General features: G+C 38.9%; 1 protein-coding gene across 2 annotated transcripts in view; it reads right to left on the reverse strand.

Moving 5' to 3' along the window:
- The window catches only part of SFC (ARF GTPase-activating protein), a 332,752-nt gene that overhangs the window by 295,171 nt on the left and 15,808 nt on the right, over positions 1 to 21,773 (reverse strand). For both annotated transcript variants that reach the window (XM_089403430.1, XM_089403429.1), the window contains exon 2: positions 11,250 to 11,326. In XM_089403430.1, coding sequence (XP_089259556.1) covers positions 11,250 to 11,326 — 77 coding nt within the window. The remainder of the gene's footprint in view (positions 1 to 11,249; positions 11,327 to 21,773) is intronic.

The raw sequence follows: 21,773 nt of genomic DNA on the forward strand, positions 1-21,773 counted from the left end.
CGTGCCAAGGCCTGAAGGAAAGTCTATTGTATCTTCAAAGTGGATCTACAAGATCAAGCATGTTGCTGATGAAAGTGTTGAAAAGTACAAGGCTAGATTTGTGGCTCATGGATTCTCCCAAAAAGAGGGAGAGGACTATGAAGACACGTTTGCTCCCGTTGCCAGGTATGCATCTATTAGCTTTGTCATTGCTCTTGCTTCTATTGTAGGTTAGAAGTCACATCAAAAGGATGTCAAGATTGCTTTTCTGAATGGGGTCATGGAAGACGAAGTCTATATTGAGTAACATCGAGGCTTTGAGGTCCATGATAGAGAAACTCATGTTTGCAAATTAAAAAAAGCCATGTATGGGCTAAAGCAGTCCCCTCAAGAATGGTACTCTCGTATTAATGTCTATTTGTTGAGTCTTGGCTTCAAGAAGAGTGATGTTGACCCGAACTTGTATTTCAAAGTTGTTGAAGGCAAGCCCTTGATACTGTTATTATATGTGGATGATTTTCTTCTGATCAGGGCTGAAGTTATGATTATCTTGTATAAGATGAAGTTGGTTTTTGATTTCAAAATGAAGGATCTTCGTCTCATACACTACTAGTTGGGATTGGAAATTTGGCAAAACCCTGATGGAATCATTGTTGTTCAAGGCAAATACACTATTACGATGCTTCAGAGATTTGGCATGATGGACTATAAGTGAATGGACACTCCTATGGTCACGAATTTGAAGAAGATTCAAGACTGTGATTCTGATTTGATTTATCCCTCTATGTATCATAAATTAATTGTCTTGTTGAACTATCTTGTGAACACCAAGCCTAATATTTGTTATGTTGTGAACACGTTGAGCCAATTCTTGGTTGACCCCGACATGTGCACTGGGTTGCAGCAAAGCATATATTGAGATACTTGCGTGGTACCATTGAATATGGTTTGAGATATGCTTCTAATGGAGAATGACAATTGCATGGATTTACTGATGTTGATTGGGTTGGTTGCTCTGATGATAAGAAGAGCACTTCTAGATTTTGTTTTGGCTTGGACTCTGCTATGATTTCATGGTCTAGTAGAAAGCAAACTTTTGTTGCCCCGAGTACGGCTAAAGTTGAGTATCTAGTTGCATGTTCAGCGTATTGTGAAGTTGTGTGGCTTCAAAAGCTATTTGTTGGTTTGTTTGATCAAGTGCTAGAATCGACCATTCTCTATTGTGATAATCAAATTTGTGTGAAGCTTTCTGACAACCAGGTGTTCCATGACAGGTCAAAGCACATTGAGATCAAGTATCATTACATCTGGAATATTGTACAGAGGGGAGCAGTGACGCTCGAGTATGTCCCAACTAATGAGCAGGTTGTTGATGTGCTAACAAAGTCATTGTCGTGGATGAAGTTTGCTTATTTCAGAGAACAACTTGGAATTGTTGAGAACCCCTCTAAGAGAGGGGAAGCACTAATTGTACAACATCATATGATCGACAATCTTCCTTAGGCTATGTGCAATGAGACCAATGGATTGGTTGGGAAGACTGTCACTCCCTTAGGCTGCAGTTGTGAGTCCAATGTATTGGTCGAGGAGATTGGTTTCGTTGGAAATATTGAAAGGGGGGTGAACCAGTATTTCTTAGCAATTAGCACTTTTTAATATTTTTCAGAGCATTAGTTAATCTTCAGTTATTATTATTATTCTTCTTCGGATGATCATAAACAATAATCAACAGTAGACACACCATACAACAATGCAAAAAGATTAAACAGAGGACACAAAGATTTTTAGGTGGAAAACCCCCTCCGAGTCAAAAACCATCGAACGCCTTTTTAGTAATTGTCTTCTCCCTGTTAAAATAAAATTGATTACATCAAGATTTCAGCTACAAATGAGGGAGGCGTCAACCCCCTAATTCACGAGATACAACTTGTAGGACACTACTAGACCTTAATATCTTGTTGCAACCAGAAGGACGCCACAACGCCCTGTAGATCAGGCCACAACCTGATGAGTACCCCCTACACTTTGTTTACCAACATGTAAGAAAGGATGCTTTCATTGACCTGTTAGTTTATCAGCCACAATTGAATGGACGCCACAACACCCTATGCAAGCCACAACTTGCCCTAGCACCACCCTGCCACCCTAAAGTGTTCTCAGGCCACAACCTGAAGGTGACTCCAATCACCCAGAAGAGTCAGTAGATCACGTTTCACAATTTTCACACTGGATCCCATGTACTCTGAATCAATGTAGAATAGTTGTAAGAAAGATATAAACTAAATGTTGAATCCTGGTAGCCACTAATCATTGTTCCCACAAGTTGATTACTGCACAATGCTACACATCAAGCTACCAATGTTTAGCTGCACATCACTGTCGCTGCACACTGTATATCATTATCACTACACAATTGTTGGTTGTCAATGCATGTCACTTCTCATGAATGAATAGTCATCAATGCACAACCACTGTCATCATCATATCACACTGCACTCGATGCTACAACCATCTAGTATTGCTATCAAATAATGACACAATCCAAGATGCCTCAAGTCATCCCGATGACCTGCAATCAGTGCTCTCAAGCTTTGTCCTCAGAGACCTACCAGCACACATGTAAACATTGTTGCTTAGCTGGTCAAGCCTTGCTATCCATTCTTACTTCAATATGTTGTACAACTGGATGAAAAATGCCTTCAACACTTGTTTCCCTGCAAGATTACAATTGTGTCACTGCACACAAATCCCTAGGTCATACTATGAGACAAAACCCTAGATCAATATTGTCATATTTCTATGTGCTTCAGTCTATAGGTCAAGTCAATCAATGATACAAAAGTTAAGGTGTCAACCCTATTTCAATGTCTTCAACAGTATTGCAACATTGTTATATAGTATCTTGGTCAAGTATATGTTGATTTGGGGTAGCATCGGATGTGCTCTAGGCCTCAAATTTTAAAGGGAGGCTTGGGCACATGTATTCCAAAGAACCCAGAAAGCATTTTGGGAAATTCCACACAGAGCCAATTTTATTAAAATAATTAATATTTTTTAATGGGACCCTAAGTCTAAACTTTGAAATTAAAAATATTAATGGATATTAATCTAATTGTGGGTGTAACTTCTAGAAGAAGACGAGGATCAAGCTAAAATGATCTTAGCCATTGATTAGCTTCTAATCTGGGTCGTTGAATGTCAACGAGAAGATTATTTAAGGTAGCTTGAGGTTCATTTGGAAAACACACCAATAGATCAAGAGATCGAATTTCTGAAGTGAGAAGTTCTCGGGAGGAAGTTTGGATCGAGGATATTTCTTACAGTTGAGGGGCAAGGATAGCATCCAGGGAGAGGGATTTTCTCAACCAGAGAATCATTAGTAGAGAGAGGCAGAGAGTGATCCAGCAGCCCAGACGCAAAGGCTGACGCAGGGCCACAAAGGGCCACGCAGAGGGTGAGAGGGAGTCCAAAATTTTGCTAGGCAGAGTCAATTTCAGAAGCCAAGATTCGGGGTGTGAAACCGGGAGGCTGAGAGTAGAGACACCGAGCAACAAACCGATCAACAAACTAGGTGAAGCAGTGCCTAGAGAGGTTCACGTAGGGATTATGTGAGGACTATGCAGAGGCAGCATAGGGCCTGCCAGAGGCACTTCATCCAGTGTCTGAATCAGCCGGGTTTTTCTCAGTGATTGTGTGAGGTAATCTCACAAATCTTTCTACCAGTATTTCTCTGTGTAACTAAATAACCCGAGAATTATTCAAAGATGTATTCAGAATTTGCTACTGCTTAATATTAATAAACCCTCAAATCTGCTGCACCAATTTTCCCGCATTGGGTTTTCCCAGGGATAGTTGTCCAAAAATAACGGTGTCTATTGTGTTGTATTTTCTTTCTTGCTCAATCTCTTGTTTCCGCATAAAATTTAATTAAGTGAAGGTTGCAGTGTATGTATTACGATATTTGTCATAGGAAACTGCAAGTAATTTGTTTAAAGGAATTTAACAAATACGAGTAATATCATTAGTTGCTGCAGTAGGAATTCCTGTTGAGGAATTTTCACAGTATAGCAAAGACTTGTCAACGAGACGTAAACTCACTATCCCAAACCATATGTCAAAGTTAAGTCTTATTTAAGGAATTATGTCAAGGTTAAGATGTCAACTTAAGGTTATGTCAAGGTATTACTATCATGTCACAAATAGTCAAGGTTAAACATCATAGAATGCTCACTAAGTCAATCATTGTTAGTCAATTTCACTTGTTGTCCATTACGTTTCTTGTCAACGTTGTCATTGTCAATATTGCAGTCAAACAAGTCAAATCAAAGCAAGCGACTTAACATTGTTATGGTAAGACATTAATGTTAGGTCTATGTGTCAATTTGGTGTGTCGATATGTCAAGTCACAGTTGTATCATTTACCAAATGTTGTCACAAACTACTTTGTCAAAAAATGTTGTAGTCAATGTACTTTACCTAACAGACCAGTAAATTATATGGCAATTTCCTTGACTGTGGGCTAACAATTTAAAGACAAACTACTTGTGATGATAGTGAAATATCTTAGGTTGTTGTAGGTCACCTTTTCATTGTTTTTATTTCATAATCAAAGTATTGTAATGTTGAGACATCAAGCAACTGTCATGTAAGTCAAAGTCAAGTTTAATTGAGGTCACGGTCAACATCACTTGCTGTCCATTATAGGTTAAAGTCACAGTCAAAGCAAGCAACTGTTGTCAAGGTCTTACTGTAGCTTATCTCCTCTCTGTATAAGAAATCACAGTCACATCTACCTTGTTGTCCATGTCTCACTGCCTAGTTATGGCAAGTCAAGGCAAGGTCTATGTCACTTGCTGACCCATCACGTTACTTGTCAAATGCTAACATGTCATAGCTCAAACAGTTTACAACTTGTCAAGTCAATAGTCATAGTCAAAGTTAGTCAAGGTCAAGATACTTATCTTCTAAGTGTAAAGTCACGGTTCCAATATAAGGATCAATAAGACTGTCACACGAAGTCATGATCAAAGTATCATTGTTTAGGTCAAGGTATTGTGGAAGGTTACAAGTCAATACCCTTATCTTAAACCTCTCTAACAGTGGTCTCATATATCACTGTACAAGGTCATTTTTCATTAAGATTTCACTGTTTCATAGGTATTGTGTTGGGTCAAAGTCAAGACTACTGCATGCTCTTACAAGTTAACAGTCCAATGGTTATGTAGTTGTTTCAAACAAGTCGAGGTCAATTTTCTTGCAGTCCCCTACGTTTGTTGTCATTGTTGATTAAAAGAGTCAAATCAAGACAAGCAACTTAAAATGTCATGGTGAGGCATTAATGTTAGGCTTGAACCTCTCCAAGTGAAAGGTCGAATAGTCACCTTTGTAGATTTGCAACAAAGTTTTATTGGGAGGGCCGAGGGTCTAAAAAAAATGCCCAAGAAGCATAATCAAAACACAGGCCGCTTACTAATATAACTTACCTTGGAGGCCGAGAGGAAGAAAATATTTTTCGTCCAGTCAATAGAAGCTTCGCTGCCCTAGCTTCTTCAGGAGGACTGAACCTTGAAACTGCCTCAGAAGATCCTTCACTAGGCCGAAAATTTCAGAGAGACACATAAGGAATCGTTGTGATTTGTTATGTCTTTGGAGATTGATTTTGTGTGTTTTTATAGTGTTAAGGAGGGCTTTTAAAGTGAGACGTTGGAGGAGTCTTTAGTCTTAAGTAATTTCTTAATATGTTAATTTATTTAATAAGTGTTATGAACAAGTTTTCTTGTGCCCTAAGGAAAATGTGTGCTACCTTTTATGATGTATAGAATAGGCTTGTAAAATTATAAATTAGTAAGAGCTTCCTAATGGTGGAGGAGACTAGATCTTATTAATAATATTAATTTATTTAATTACCTTTATTATTATTATTATTATTATTTTATTTATAACATGCTTTGCGTTAAGCTCTACTAAAATTTGAAGTCAATGATTGGCTTAGTGCATATGGTCCTACCCAAGTGTGAAGTTGATGATTGGTTTACTACCTTTGGATCTTGAAGTTATTCAACTTATACGCGGTGAGGTTATGGTGAGAATCCATGTCATATATTGACAATCATTGGTGAATAAGTCGTCATGTCTCTACTCCCTGGTGTTTTAGCCCACAAAACTAGATCTTCAACTTTAAACTCAATTTTCTCTCAAACCAAAAGGAACCACGGGGCATACCACATATCAACAAAAACATCTCTTCGAGGAGAATCTAATGACGTAGATCTTCAACACAAACTCAATGGTTTGACCCTTCAAAAACCCTCGACAAGGTCGGGGTGCATCCTTAGTCCAGGGAACCCAAACCCTAGGACTTGGGTTTTCAACCATCCAACAATATAGCTGCTATCTTGATGTAATCCGACAATTACTAAGAAGCGTTCATTAACCGTTCAACATCAATGACTGGTGTTTTTGGTCAAAGTCAAAACCAGACAACTCCATGGGTTGACATTAATGACAACACCATCCAACAAGTTCTGAGGCATAGAGTGATCCCTTAAGTCATGATGATTGTGAGACCAGTTTGGTCGGGGACACAGAGTTTGTGATCTCTCCCTTAGGCGAGTGTCGTGAAACCTATGGATTGGTCAGGGAGATTGATCTTGAGTTCTCTCCCTTAGGTCGTGCATTGTGAGACTATATAGTCGGGGATTGAGAAAGGGATTCCTCCTTAAGCCTGTCGCTATGAGACCTATGGATTGGTCGGGTTGATGGACCCTATGCATATGAGTATGGCCTCATGAATGATATTGAATGATGGGACATGTTTGATGCTATCTTTCCTTATGATGAGATTTGTGATCTCCCCTTATGATGAGATTTATGATCTCTCCCTTAGGTTGTGTGTTGTGAGACCTATGGATCGGTCGGGGAGATTGAACTTGGCAAAGAGAGAGACTTGTACGTATAATCTCTCCCTTAAGCTATGGGTTGTGAGGCCTATGGATTGGTTGGGAAGATCGATCTTGAGAGAGAATGAAAAGTACCTCCCTTGCTAAGAGGGAGTGCTGAAAAATTGGGTAGCTATGGTCGTATTTTCATTGACAAGTGACAGAGAAAAATTCAAATTTTGTGTTTGACCAAGTCTGCCTCAAGGACAAGTCGGCTCATATGTGTGAAAAGACACCTCCTAATTCACATATAAATAAGGCATCGTTGGAGCTCATTTGGACACACCTCACATCCATCATTCGACCTGAAAATCACAAAGAGACATCACACATGTGAAGGAGTCAAAAGGTGTCTTTCTTTTCTGCGTTGACCAACGTATCTTTCTCTATTTCACTTTTGTTGACTTGGGTTGTTTTGCATTTGGTTTGACTGAACTTTTCACTATTGGAAGAGGTCAAAAATGGCAGAGATATGTTGACCTTACTTGACTGAAGATTTATCCATGTTCTAGCTCGTTGACTTAGGTTGACTGTGGGCTTTGACTAGAGATTTGACTAGTTCATTGACTAGATTTCTTGAGGCAAATTTCAGCCCCTCTATGCTACCTCAAGCCAAAATTCGGCCCCTCTAGGGAAGATTGTAATTTTGACCCACGTTGAAGAGATTCTCTCCCCTTTAACTAATTTGACTTGGATATTGTTGAGGTCATCTTTTGGTATCTTGTTGGAATATTCTGATGTACTATTGATGAACAGAATTTCTCTCTCATAAGGAAAGATTGGTTAGGTTTTCCCCGTGTGGGTTTTACCCTAGCTGTGAGCTTAATTTTGGTGTCTCTTGACTCTTGTTCCATTGTTCACTATGGATCTGTATTACTCTATTGATGAATGTATATGGTTGAAGTTTTTCATGTATAACTGCTTAATAATTGGAATACTAAAAAAACATTGATTATATCATTAGAAGTAGTTATCAATTATGAAAAACTACACTAGTCTTGAATGCACTAGAAAATCAACAGGATCTCTCTTGATTTATCTTAGAAATATTTGAAATAGCCCTTGGGCGCTCTCCTTCATGCATAAGTCTCCTTATGTTTGCTTGAAATAGACTTAATCTTGCTTAAGGAGGGTTTGGCCTCCTTCCTTGGTCTTCCCAATGGCTACATTGCGAGAAAATGCTTGGATTTGACCCTTAATTTGACATTACTTTGCTTGATTTAGCCCTTGGGGCCTTGATTCTAGAATTCTTCTTTCAACATGTCGTTTAGAGATGCTTCCTTTGCTTGCTTGGAGGACTCGACCTCCCTTTCCTCGGAATGCTAGCAGCTACCTTCACTTGAAGCCCCTTGACCCTTTCTTGGAGTAATTTGGAGTTGATATTTGAATAATTAGCCCTTATGGGCTCCAATTTGCACACAAAGTCTCCAACACTCCATAATTTGTACTTGTATTCCTTCTTTACTCCATCTAATAGCCCCAAAGAGGATGACATCATGCCCACGTGTGGAATAAATGCTTGAAGATCTTGGCTTGATATCACTTTGCTTAAGCATTGAGTTGATTTGGCTTGTAGCTGACACTTGCTTGTCCTATCTTCCTCGTCCACTTCGTCGCCTACCTTCAAATCTTGTTGTTTGCAATGCCACATGGAAAGCCCTCTTCCCCCAAAATTGGGTCCATTACTATAACTAGAGATCTATGAGGGCATTATGACTGCTTCGAAAGACAAGCGGTTCATCTTGACATAGAGAATTAAATGGACATCTTTTGTGCCTCAAAGGATGTAGCATGATGCCTCGAGAGATGCAAATGCATTAGGCACTATGAGACTATCAAGATGCAAAGCCAAAGTCGATGAGGAGTACAAAATACACAAGGCACATGGCACGTGGGGTAGGGGGTGCATCAAGATCAAAAGGGACAATGTCAGGGAAAAGTACATATGGTGATCACCCTTACAAGGCTTTATTGACGCAAGTGCTCCCTTAAACCATGATTCCTAGTAATGCCTACTCCATGATACCTGCACACCATCGCAGGGTATAAGAACACCCATCTCAACGCAAGGAGTTACCACCCACTAGGTGGAAGTCAACAATGCCACCAAGGCAAACATATCATGAAATAAACAAGACCAGGAGAAGTCAAGGTCATCCATTGCAACGGGGATCTCAAAGTCACCTTCACAAATAACACACCCACATGGCTTTACAGGGCTATAGGGCACATCCTTTGGGCTTACATGGCATTAGCCAAAAGGTTCTAGAGTACCCCGGTCGAAAGAGGGGTAACACTTACCATGCACTATAATTTTAACACAGAGAACATAGAAAGTTTTATTTATCTTACTTATACCAGGTCATAAACAATCCTTGCAATAAGTCTTGTTTCCATATATCCTTGAGTTTCCTAATGGCTATGCACTAGAAGGCGGCAAAGTTAAATTCCACAAAACATGGAAACATGTACAAGTTTCTGAAACATAAGCTAAATACAAGCCCAATTACATATCAATTATGTAGGCACCAATTTTTATGCCCTTAGAGCTGACATAAACTTTTAAGATCAGCTACAAAAATCAGTGAACATATAGAAAATCTGCCATATGTGTAAGTGGCAAATCCTCCTCTCTATTTGGCTCGGTGCTTGCCAACCTTAGTGGGGGTGTCCCTAATGATTGTACTTATTGTTCTAACCTATAAATCTACAATAAAAGACTCAAAAAACAGAAAAATAATGGTTGTTTGACCAACAAGTTAATGACCAAATGATATGAACATAACTATATCAATAAATAAAAATAATTAATAATTATGAAAAGTCACGACTTTTCTAAATGACAGAACCCTTCATGGAAGGGCACTCCCACCTAAGTATATAAACAGGGCCATCATTTGTAAATCATCACATCATATCACTTTTGTAGTATGTACACTCAAACATTATATATAAATATTATTTATCCCATGATGGATATTCTCATTTTCTAGATCTCTTGAATATTTGTGTGATAATGAACATTTGAATGTATCAATGGTATTACAGCCTTGCCTCTAATCTGGCCTTTTCACCACGCTCTTATCAGAGCTATTCTAGCATGGATTTTGGCCATTTAAATTTCAAGGTTTCTCTAATTTGGGTCTTTAACCACCTTTAGGCTCTTAGCCGCTAGAGATTCAAATCTGCTATTACAGAAGCTGCTACACTACAAATGAAAAAAAAAATCAAAATTTTGTTATTTGAAAAATTGGAAAATATATGTATTAAAAGTGTTAAAGCCGGATTCCACCTTGTAATAATGATGGACCTCACGTGCTCTACAAAATGGAAATCAACAAAAAGAAGAGCGATATCCTCCTATGTAATGATTTCCATAGTTTTCTCAATCATCATGCCCGTGACATCATAAATGTCTCCTAAGAAAGGGTTGTCTCTGTCTGCATCTCAAAGAAGCTCAAATGTTGGTAATGTGAACTTGAGCAAGAGATATATCTTATTCCACCAATCCTCATCAATCAACACCCTTCATACCATACTTCTCCTCTTCCTTGAGCAAAATTGTTTCGAGTTTTTCATAGTTTGGCCCCTTGAAACCTTGAGGAGTTGTGTTATTTGGCCTAACTAAATCCTACCGGAGTGAGAGGTGAACCACATTAAAAGGGATACAATTGCCACTCTACCTCACCTTCCCATCTCCCTTGATTTTTGAGCATTTTCAACAATCTACTATCATTACCTATCATCTTCAATAATTGCTGAGACTAATACTCTTAGGACAGCAGTCTAAAGTTTAAACATCTACCTTTTGTGAGAAACTACAACGAAACATACCAATCTGCTAGTATTACTGCATAAAACATAACTGTAAGAGCCTCAAAATGGAAAAAGGCACAAGGGTGTTGCAACAAATCAGAAGAGGAAGAGATGATCATTGTTGGAAAAAGAAAATGCCCTTGGCAATCAATCAAGAGATCATTATTAGTTACAACTTACAACATGTTTTACGGAAAAGCAAATATAACAGTGATTGTTTGACATAAAATGCTTGAAATAAATGTTTGGTGCCAAAATCACTCTTGACAATTGCTCAATGAGTGATTATAACGCATACATGTCATTGTCAAAAATCTCAAATAAGATTGCAATTATGCAAATCTCCATTTCAATAGATTTTAATAACACGCACCATTTACTAACCATACCAGGCTCTGCTGATAATTTCATGTTAGAGGTGCAACCATTTATAATTTATGTAAATGTTATACTTATTTGAAAATAACAAACAACAGAACCAGTAGAAGTAAAAGACAAGGTCTATCTAGAACCTACGTATATTTCCGACATCCTTTGTAAAATCTCTGACTGCGTTCCCTTAGTGCCTCCGCAGTTTCTTCTAATGCTTGTAGCTGCATTGCAATTCAACAAACAATGTCATGGTGTAGATATATGACTGAAATCTATTACAGAACATTCAACAAAAGAACAATGTCGTGTCATTTTAGGAAGATGGTTTAATTAACAGTGATGTTATGATCCTGAACCCTAGAGATAATGCATCTCTGAAACTGGACCAACCAGAAAAGTAGTAGGGATAGAATGGAACCTTACATTGTCATACGTTAAGGGCATCTCACCTAATATTCAACTGGTTCTGTTAAACAAAGGCACAGACTCAAAACCTTGCTGACAAAACAACATCAATAATATTCAATTTACCTCAAAATTTGATATTAGTGAGGTGGAAAATGGACACTGGACAGGGCGTTGGGTGCAGACAGATCCCATCTGCTGCAGCTTCTCATCGATTTAAAATAATCAGTGCCCAGATGGATTGTATTACAATATACTATAGTTACCTGATCGGCCAAAATACCTACAATTTCTGAAACTGGAAATGGCCTATTCTGAACTTTTAGGGAAAAGGGGAATTGGTATTCAAATTTTACTGTTACCTCTCCAAATGCATAGGAATAATGCAATAACCAATTTTTTATTCGGCAAGACATTCAAAGATGAGTATATTCCAGCTATGTTACAAGAAACAGGTTCAGTGTGAGAAACAAAAAACTCATGTTTCCAGATAATACATTTTGGGATATTTAAGAATATTTGCAAAAATAATTAAAAAAAATTAACTATCAACACGCTTTATACCAAGAAAGGGCAAACCATTCATATTTTTACAAGGACATACACAAAGATGTCAGACCATGTAATGTTTATTTTGTATGACTTGGTCTCTTGGGAGTCAATGTTAAATTTTCAGAGACATCATAAATTGTAATGTTGGGACAAGATGATGATATGTTATGACAATATTGCAATAAAGTGATGATGATGTAACAAGATATGATCTGTTCCTTCCAATACAAATGGAACATGTCTCGACTCTCACCCTTCTATATGTATACAACGTATGTATATGGCACATATGAATTAAATGAATGAAAAACATCATTGACTCTTCCAATCTGCCCACATGCATTAAGTATTTCAAACAATGTTATCCAAGCAACAATCACCTGCCTTTGGAAGGATCAAAGAATCGTGTGGAGATGAAATTCGGCAAAAAGGTCAGGAATTAATTCTGCAAATGGAAGACACCCAAAAATAAAAGCAGCATACCAAAGGCATAAAATGTCTATTCTGAGTTAAATAGTGCATCAGACTTATTACAATTGATAGGTTTGTGATTTTTGAATAGATAAAAGGCAAATAATAAATTTTTAGAAAGATCTTACATTGGGAACCTTAGAGAATAAATAAATTATCTTTAAACAATACCAAAAGTATATTGTATTAATTCTTCAAAGGGAAAAAGCATCTTGTAAGGGTTCAGCTCAATGCCATATAGGTCATGGATATTTTATACAAAAAAAAAAATTACAAATAAATTTGCAACTTGGCAGATCTGATCAAGCATACTGTTAAAATTGGCAACTAGGGCCAAATTCCACCTTGGGGCAGCTCATTTGATGGAGATTATGATTGCATTAGATTCCTCTTTTCGAGAGGACCAAAATTGATGTAAATATCATCTCATTCGGACATGCAGAAGTGTGATTTTGAATTTATGCCCACACATGTGCAAATTATTCACGTCGGCTACATCGTCATGTTGGCTCAAGAAGCCCAATGGATGTGTCTCTTCACCCACAACGAATTGTATAAATACAAGAGACCTCACACCTCATTTGGCATCATCATCACTCACACATTCTTCTCTCTCTTCATCTGATTGGTTCGTACAGCTATTGGGCAGCTTCTCTCTCTCTCACGCGTGTGGCAAGGAGGAGGAGTTTTTTGGTTAGAATTGCAGACCGAAATTTCAGAGTTTTGTGACAGGTTTGACTAGTGTTGACCGAGGACTTGTTGAACAAGTTTCACTGCGTTTTTGGGGTCAAAAGTTCGATCATTTTAGGCCACATTTCTGGGCACAGAAATCGAGGAATTCTGGACTTTTGACCAGCATTGATTTCAGGGTTTACTGCAGTTTGACTGCAGAAAAATTACAGCTATTTTCTCTCTCCTTTGACCAAGCTGTTTTGGGCTGACTTTGACCTCCTGATCAGGCCGAGTTTGACTGAGGAAGACCAAGTTGCTTTGAGGATGATTTGCTGCTGTTTTGACCAGCATTGACTTTCTGGTTAGGGCTGAAGTTTGACTGCAGTTGACTGCAGAAATTTACAGGGTTGTTTTGACTTTGAATTGGGCAAGTCAATTTGACTTTTGTACCTCTCTCTCTCTGCTGAACTTTTGATATAATAATAAGAAGAATTGATCAAAGGGTTTTCCCCACATTGGGGTTTTTCCCTGGCATCTGCCAAATCTGGTGTCCTCTTGTCTTGGCTTGTCTTCTGCATTTTGTTTTATGTTCTATCTGCTTTTACTGTCAATGTGATAATTGTGATTACTATTGAAATTGGAAATTGCTATTGGGCTAAGGAACATTGAAGTAAATTGTGCTAAGCATAGAACATACCATTGTTAACTAAAATTAACACATACCCAGCAAAATATATAGCAATACGCTTCCAGAGGTAGCAGCATTTCATTTATTTTAAGTTGCAAGATGCATTTAAGGGAATTTTTTAAATTGTCATTTATTTGTATTTTTCATCCTCTTTTCTGCTGGCCATTTCTCACAGGCAACAGACCTGTGACAAACAACCGCAGAAACATTGGTCTTTTTGGAGAAACAGGTTTCCTACCTTGAAATGGCAGACAGATGACAGAACTGGTGTTTCTAGTGCTCTGTCTATTTTTGACGGGTTTTTCAAAAAACAGCATTGTCTGGTGACAAAAAGCTTCTGTACAAGTAAAATTTTACTTCTGTAAGCAATTCAATCAGAAATTATTACACCCAAGTCCACTAACAAAAATTATCCCTATAGAATATGTGACACAATATCCACATGTTGGAGATCCTTGTATATCAGATATTGAGGAGGCCTCATGCTCGTAGCTAAACAGGACTCTTGTAGTAATGGAAAGCCTATAATGGATCCTCTGAAAAATAAATATACAAGGATATACCTGAAAGTTTTCCAATTTGATACTGTACATTGAATCCCATTTCTTGGTTGAATCAACTTTTTATCGGTACTTTTCTTTGCAAAAGATGGGAGTTGGTAAAGAACCCACAATAAATAAACAAATAAAAGAAGTTGCCATAAGCAACCAGAGCCAATAACAAACACAGAAATATTTTAGGAAAGTTTCACGTAAACGCTGTTCCTAAATATTGATGGGACCAGAAACAGCAATTGGTGACAAATGGGTATTGGATTCCAGTAAAATAGTTATAAATTTTATTTTAAACCTATGTTGCACAAATTTCTGGAATGCAAGAAGTGGGGAAGCAGGTACAGGTGTCTGAAAAGGATATAAGCTGCCCCAAATTTCCAGAAAGTGCCGAGTTGGGAGCAGCAAAAATACATATTAAAAAAATATTTCAAAATAAACAAACAAATAATAGAGAAAATTTTAATTCAAAGGGAAGCCTCTGCCTGAATCTCAGTGTGTGATTTGCTTAAACAGAACACAAGTTCAAAAGTCGTGCCAAGAAGAAATTTTGCCCCTCAAACAAACAAGAGTTTATCAGTCAAGCCTGTAGAAAAGGAGGCAAACAACCGAGGGTTGAAGGCCAGTAAATCACCCTCTGAGATTAAACTCTTGGCAGAAAGACACTTAACCATAATTTCATAATGATATCAGTTGGGTCATGAAAAAAATTGGTAAATATCATGTGCAGTCAGCATATTCTTTTGTCGCTTAAGATGTTCAGTAAGTGTATTTATTTGTAATGTTGAGGTATTGCTAGAAGTGAGCAAACAAGACTCCTCAGGATGATCCTTGACCTGGGATCCAAAAAAGAAATTATATATAATGCAGTTTCCTATGCTTCGAAAAACCAGCACAAGTTTCTTTTGAAAAATGTTGTTTCTATTCATGCTAATTATATTAGCAGAATATATGGTACACAATCAATATATAACCTAGCACAAAACTACCTAAAGGCTAAGAGAAAGGCCTTTAGGTCTAACTGCACAACCTCTCGCATATCTGGAGTCTCAGGCCTTTTAAGTCCAACTGCACAACCTCTTGCATATCTGGAGTCTGAGTATAAGGGTTCTTTTAAAGCTACACAACAAACTTATTTGCAGAGAAGATGCTTCCTAAAAGAAGCAATGGAGAACAGACAAAAACAGCTTGACAGTGAGAGTCCACAAAATACAGAGCAAAACAACTCTGCTGCAATCCCAAGCATATTGGAAAGTTGGAAATGAAGCAGTCCAATGGAGATGACATCACCTACCAATACTGGTTTCCAAGCAACCTTACTGAAGAAAAGATGTCAAACATTCCAAACAAAGTTCCACAAATCCAAAACGTACCTTCTAAAACAAATGACAGACTGTCTCAACCTCACCACAATGTACACACGTGTCATGCGTGAAACATGTCCTCAACAGTCATTCCTTGAATGGTAAACCCTAGTAAATCAGATCCAGGCAAACGCCCTCATTCTGAAAGAGATCTTTAAAGTCCAACCTGTCTGGAGATGACTCACCCACATCTCTTAATTTAAAGAAGAGCAAAACTTATTAAAAAGATAATTTCATTAAAGGTTGAACCTTACTGAATACTGATATATAGAAAATATAATCAAGCAGTGAGAGGTCAACAGAAAACAAGTTTAAGGTGGTAACAGCAGCATCATGATATAAGACAGAGGCAGCAAGAGACATCATGACATGAGATGACACCCCCCAATCAGTTTACCGTGATTCCAACAACATCCACAGTTGCCTGAGTGTTAGTGTACACTGTACATGCACATTACCTAACCTAACCTACCCTACATTTCCTATCCCTCACATGATATTTCTATTTTTAGCAGTTACTATTTATGACATGTCTATTTTTAATCAGGGGCTGTCATGTAGAATGACATGTGGTAGTGACTAGGCATTGACTGGGCAGTGACACCCTATTTCTTATCAATTAATGTGCACTTCCTATCCTCTAGACACCCTATCCACAAGTGCACACTTCCTATTTCTGGGGACAAACCTTATCCAGAGCCTTATCCTCTTACCTCTTTATCCTAGGAAACCTTATCCTTTCACTTTCAGTCCTATCCTTGGAGCCCTTCCTGAGTTCTTGAATTAGGAGTTTCATGTGTGAGTTCTTACTTCAGTTATCACTATTTGTGGGTCATCTTATCCTTAACACAACTCTATTATTGACTCTAACTCTATTTTAGACCCTACAACTCCATTTTTGACCTAATTAATTGGAACTAAGGGATGTTAAAATTGTAGCTCGGACAGGTGTCTCTGGATAGGCCTTGTGTCCAGGCATGCAGAATATACCTTAATAATTAATTTAATTAGTTTTTATTGGCTTTGTACTCAGATTTCTACAATTTATAACTTTGGAAATTAATATTTCTTTTTTGACAGGATCAAAAGAAAGTGATAAGATCAAATTTTGGCCTTTGATCTTTTCTTTGAAGATTTCAAGGAGGAAATAGGGTTATGAGAGAAATTATAAATTGTTGCAATGAGTGGGTGAACACGATTTGGAGATCACACCGAGTGAGAGAGAAGAGGGACGATTTAGGTGAGAAGAAGGAAGGTCGAGCAGCTAAGGAGAAGGGACCGAGTTCGCAAAGAGGGGTCATGTTCAAGCCGTCATCTGCCCAAGCCCAAGTTCACAAGAGAGAGAGGCCAACTGTTTAGGGCCGAGTTCTCTGCTAGAAGAGAAGCCTCATCCTGGGCTAAGTTCGATGAAGAGAAAGGGGTCGTACCCATGAAAGGGAGATTCTTTGGAACTATTGTTGCAATATTTTCATGATTTATTCTCTGAAGCCTAACAAAATCCTTCTTTGTTGGTTTTTCTCCACATTGGGGTTTTCCAGGGTAAAAGTTGTGTAAAAGCTTATGTGCTTTGATTTATTGTTTCTACTATGCATTATTTGTTAGAAGCTCAGTGGTGTTAATTGTGCTAGATTTCAACTCTAATTTTTTTCTGAGTTCAGTAAAAAAATAAATTTACTGGAATAAAAATTTACTAGCACATTAATCGTTTGGCTAGGCTTAGAAAAACTAGCATGGTATAAGAGCCAAGCTTTTGAAAGAAATTCAAGCGTTGCACAAGTTCAAGCTCAAAGGGGTTCGTTGTCTTTCTAAGGTTTTCAGCAAACAACTATTCAAGGGTTTGATTTACCATGGCAACCAGTGTCAAGTATGAAGACAGGTTAGAAGAAGCCTCAAACTATCTAAAGTGGAAAGTCTGGATAACAACTGTTCTCAAGGAGAACAAGTTGTGGAGCTTTGCTAACTCCACAATGGTTGTGCCAATGTTAGATCTCGTCGCCCTAGATCTCCATGAGGTGACAACCAAAATCGGAAGATTGTGGTAAGGGACAAGCTCTACAACGCCAAGATGTCCAAGGGAGAGAACATGTCTTCCTACCAAGCTCATGCAACTACAAGATGAGATGGCGGCGATAGGGGAGACAGTCCCTGATTCTGAACTAAACTATACAAGAGTAACAACCAAAATCGAAAGATTGTGGTAAGGGACAAGCTCTACGGCACCAAGATGTCTAAGGGAGAGAATGTGGCTTCCTACCAAGCTCATGCAACTACAAAATGAGATGGCAGCGGTAGGGGAGATAGTCCCTGATTCTGAACTAGTGCATATAGCCTTGAATAGTTTTACAAAGCAGTGGGATGTATTTGTAAATTGCATCGTAAGACGAAAGCATCTTCGCACCTGGGAAACGTTGTGGGATGATTTCACACAGAAGGAGATTCAAGAAGGGCCTCAAGTTTCAACGTGGAGACAAAAAGAAGGGTGAGGAGGAAGACAACCTAGCCCTAACCTCTGAGGGAAAGGGAATGGCCAAGAAAGGTTCCATTAAAGGAGCCACCTCAAAGGGCGATAAAAAGAAGTTCGATGCTAGCAAAGTGCAATGCTTTGTTTGCCACCAGCTACGGCATTTTGCTAGCCAATGCTCTAACAAGAAAAAGGGCAAACAAAAGAAGTACGTAATTGCTACAATTGAGATGGACAAGTTTGCAACCAAATTTGAGGATGAGTTCTCTCACTCATCATGAGTCTCTCTAGTTCAATGACCACCAGCGTGTGGTACATTGACAGTAGTGCTTCATGTCACATGATTGGAGTGCGAGACTACTTTACCAATATAAAGAAGCACAGTTTGGACTTCCACATTGAGCTTGGTGGCAATGCCAAGTACAAGCCAACAAGAAATGGAATTGTTAAGTTTCAGAGGAAGTTCAGGAAGCCTCTACTGGTGAAGGATGTGTTGTACGTTCCAGGCTTGACGAGGAATTTGAATTCTATTTCAGCCTTGAAGGACAAGTGTTATGTAGTGATTTTCCGAGATGGAAAGGTGGATATTTGTCCCAAGGGTTCCAGCATCAGCACAACAAAGGTGCTTGGAGTGAGAAGGAACAGCTATATGAACTTTAGTTCGAGCCAGCCAAAGAGTTGGTGAGCAGCACCAGCACCAGCTGTGACTTGGGGAAGTTATGTCATAGTAGAATGGCACCCTTGCACCATGGAGCACTCAAAGTGCTCAGCAAGGCCATGACCAGGCTCCCTGATTTCACTACAGATCAGCAAGACGTGTGCAATGGGCGTTCCATGGGAACGTACACCAAGACTGTGTTTGCAGTTACAGCAAGTCCAAGTGGACCTTGGACTTGATCCATTCAGATGTATGTGGGCCCATGTCAACAATGTCTATTGGAGGGTTCAACTACTATGTGACTTTTATATATGACCATTCCAGGAAAACCTGGATCTATTTTATGAAGGACAAGGATGTGGTCTTTCGTCAGTTCCAGGAGTTTAAAGCTCTTGTGGAGAACCAATCCAGGAAAAAGATCGAGGTGCTTAAATCTAACAATGGAGGCGAGTATAGCTTGAATGCCTTCCAGGAGTTTTGTGTTGATTCTAGAATTAAGAGGGAGCTAACAGTTCCACATAACCCACAGCAAAATGTAGTATCGGTGAGGAAGAACAAAGCCATTGTTGGGGCAACGAAAGCAATGTTGCATGATCAAGATATGCCTATGTTCTTATGGGAAGAGGCGTGTAACACGACAGTTTATTTGCCAAACAGGAATCCACAAAAGGTGTTGGGGAGGATGACCCCTGAAGAGGCATTCACGGGGAAGAACCAGAGGTTGGGCATCTTCGCATTTTTGGGTGCTTGGCTTATTGCACGTTCCATCAGAGGAGCATGAAGCTCAAGCCTACTATGAGAAGGGTATCTAGTAGTAGCAAAGGTTTTGAAGCAAGAAGCACCAAAGGAAGAAGGGAGACAGCCATTACAGATTGCAGGACTCCAGATTTGAGTGAAGGATGAGCAACATGAACATAAGGCGGAGTAGGATGCTCCATTTACCCAGGCCAAGACTTCTTGGGAGAAGCAAAGCATACCTTAATGGAAGCTCAGGAGCAAGTGGATGCTCATAAGACTTCAGTCAGGGTGAACAAACCACCACAAAGATTTTCCAGTTACATAGCTCTTATGAGCAAGTTGATTGAGGCTGAGCCTTCCAATTTTCAGGAAGCATCTGAGCAGCAGGTGTGGAGGGATGCCATGGTGGAAGAGTACTCTTCCATCATGAAGAATGATGTATGGGAGGTTGTGCCATGGCTAGAAGGGAAATCAGTGATGGTATCTAGGTGGATCTATAAGATCAAACACGTTGTGGACAATAGTGTTGAGAATTTCAAAGCCTTATCTGTGACTAAGGTGTTCTCTTAGAGAGAGGGAGTTGACTATGATGAGACATTCGCCCCTATAGCTAGGTATTCCTCCATTAGTGTCGTGATTTCCAATGCTACAGAGATGGGTTAGAAAATCCATCAAATGGACATCAAGACAGCGTTTCTTACTGGTGTGATTGAGGAGGAGGTCTATATAGGGCTTTGAAGTGCAATGGAGAGATTCTCATGTATGCAGATTGAAGAAAGCATTGAACGAACTCAAGCAAGCACAATGTGTGTGGTATTCCAGGATAGACAACTATTTGTTGGGGATGGGCTTCACCAACAATGATGCTGACTCAAACCTGTACTACATATTAGTTAGGGGAGAGCCACTCATTCTTCTTTTATATGTAGATGACATGTTTCTAACGAGTTTAGAGAAGCTCATTGCATATTGCAAGAGGGATCTTGCTTCAGAGTTCGAGATGAAGGATATGGGGTTGATGTCCTACTTTTTAGGACTAGAGGTGTGGCAAAGAGATGGGAAAATCTTCCTTGGATGGGGGAAGTACGTTATGCAGATCTTGAAAGAATTCAAGATGCAAGATTACAGGCCTATGGCTAAGCCAATGGTGACCAATTGAAAATTGATGCTTCCAAGTCAGAAGGAATGGACCCCATTCATAAAAGAAGCTAATTGGCTCTCTTATGTATCTAGTCAACACCAGACCCGATACATGCTTTGTTGTTAATACATAGTCAATTTATGGCTGACCCAAAATGAGTGCACTAGGTGGCAGCAAAACACAAACTCAAGTATCTGTGTGGTACAGTGAAGTATGGGTTGAGCTATGTCCAGGGAGATGGAGTGAAGCTAATGGGTTATTTGGACGCCGGTTGGGCAAGCAGCGTAGTTGACAAGAAAAGTACTTTAGGCTGTTGTTTCAACTTAGGGTCTGGAGCTATTTCTTGGTTTGGCGGGAAACAAAAGTCAATTGCATTGAGTTTTGTTGAGGCTTAGTACATGGCAGCAAGTTTGGCATCAAGTGAGGCCATTTCGTTTCAAAAGATACTCATGGGGATGTTTGATCAGGAGTTGGATCCGACTACGAAACATTGTGACAATGAGAGTTGCATCAAGCTCTCAAAAAATCTAGTGTTTCATGACAGGTCGAAACATATAGAGATCAAGTATCACTTCATCTAAGGTTGTGTAGAAAGGCAAGGTGAAGTTGCAATATGAACGTACATATGAGCAAGTTGCAGACCTAATCACGAAGGCCTTGATGAAAGGCAAGTTTGCCTTCTTCACGGTCAAGTTGGGGGTGGTGCAAAACACCTTCCTGACTAAGATGGGGTGTTATTATTGTAGCTCAGATAAGTGTCTCTACATAGAACTTGTATCCAGACATGCAAAAGATACCTTAATAATTATTTATTTCAATAGTTTTTTTCCCAAGTTTACACTTACAAAAAGCATGAAGATTAATTTAATTAGTTATTATTAGCTTTGTAACTCTAATTTCTAGAGTTTATAACTTTGGAAATCAATATTTATTTTTTGACCAAATCAAAAGAAAGTGAAAAGATCAA

Source organism: Pinus tabuliformis, chromosome 2_1 (genome assembly GCF_031772625.1).
Source record: "Pinus tabuliformis cultivar Carrire ecotype Pingquan chromosome 2_1, CPIR1, whole genome shotgun sequence".
Taxonomy (NCBI): Eukaryota; Viridiplantae; Streptophyta; class Pinopsida; order Pinales; family Pinaceae; genus Pinus; species Pinus tabuliformis.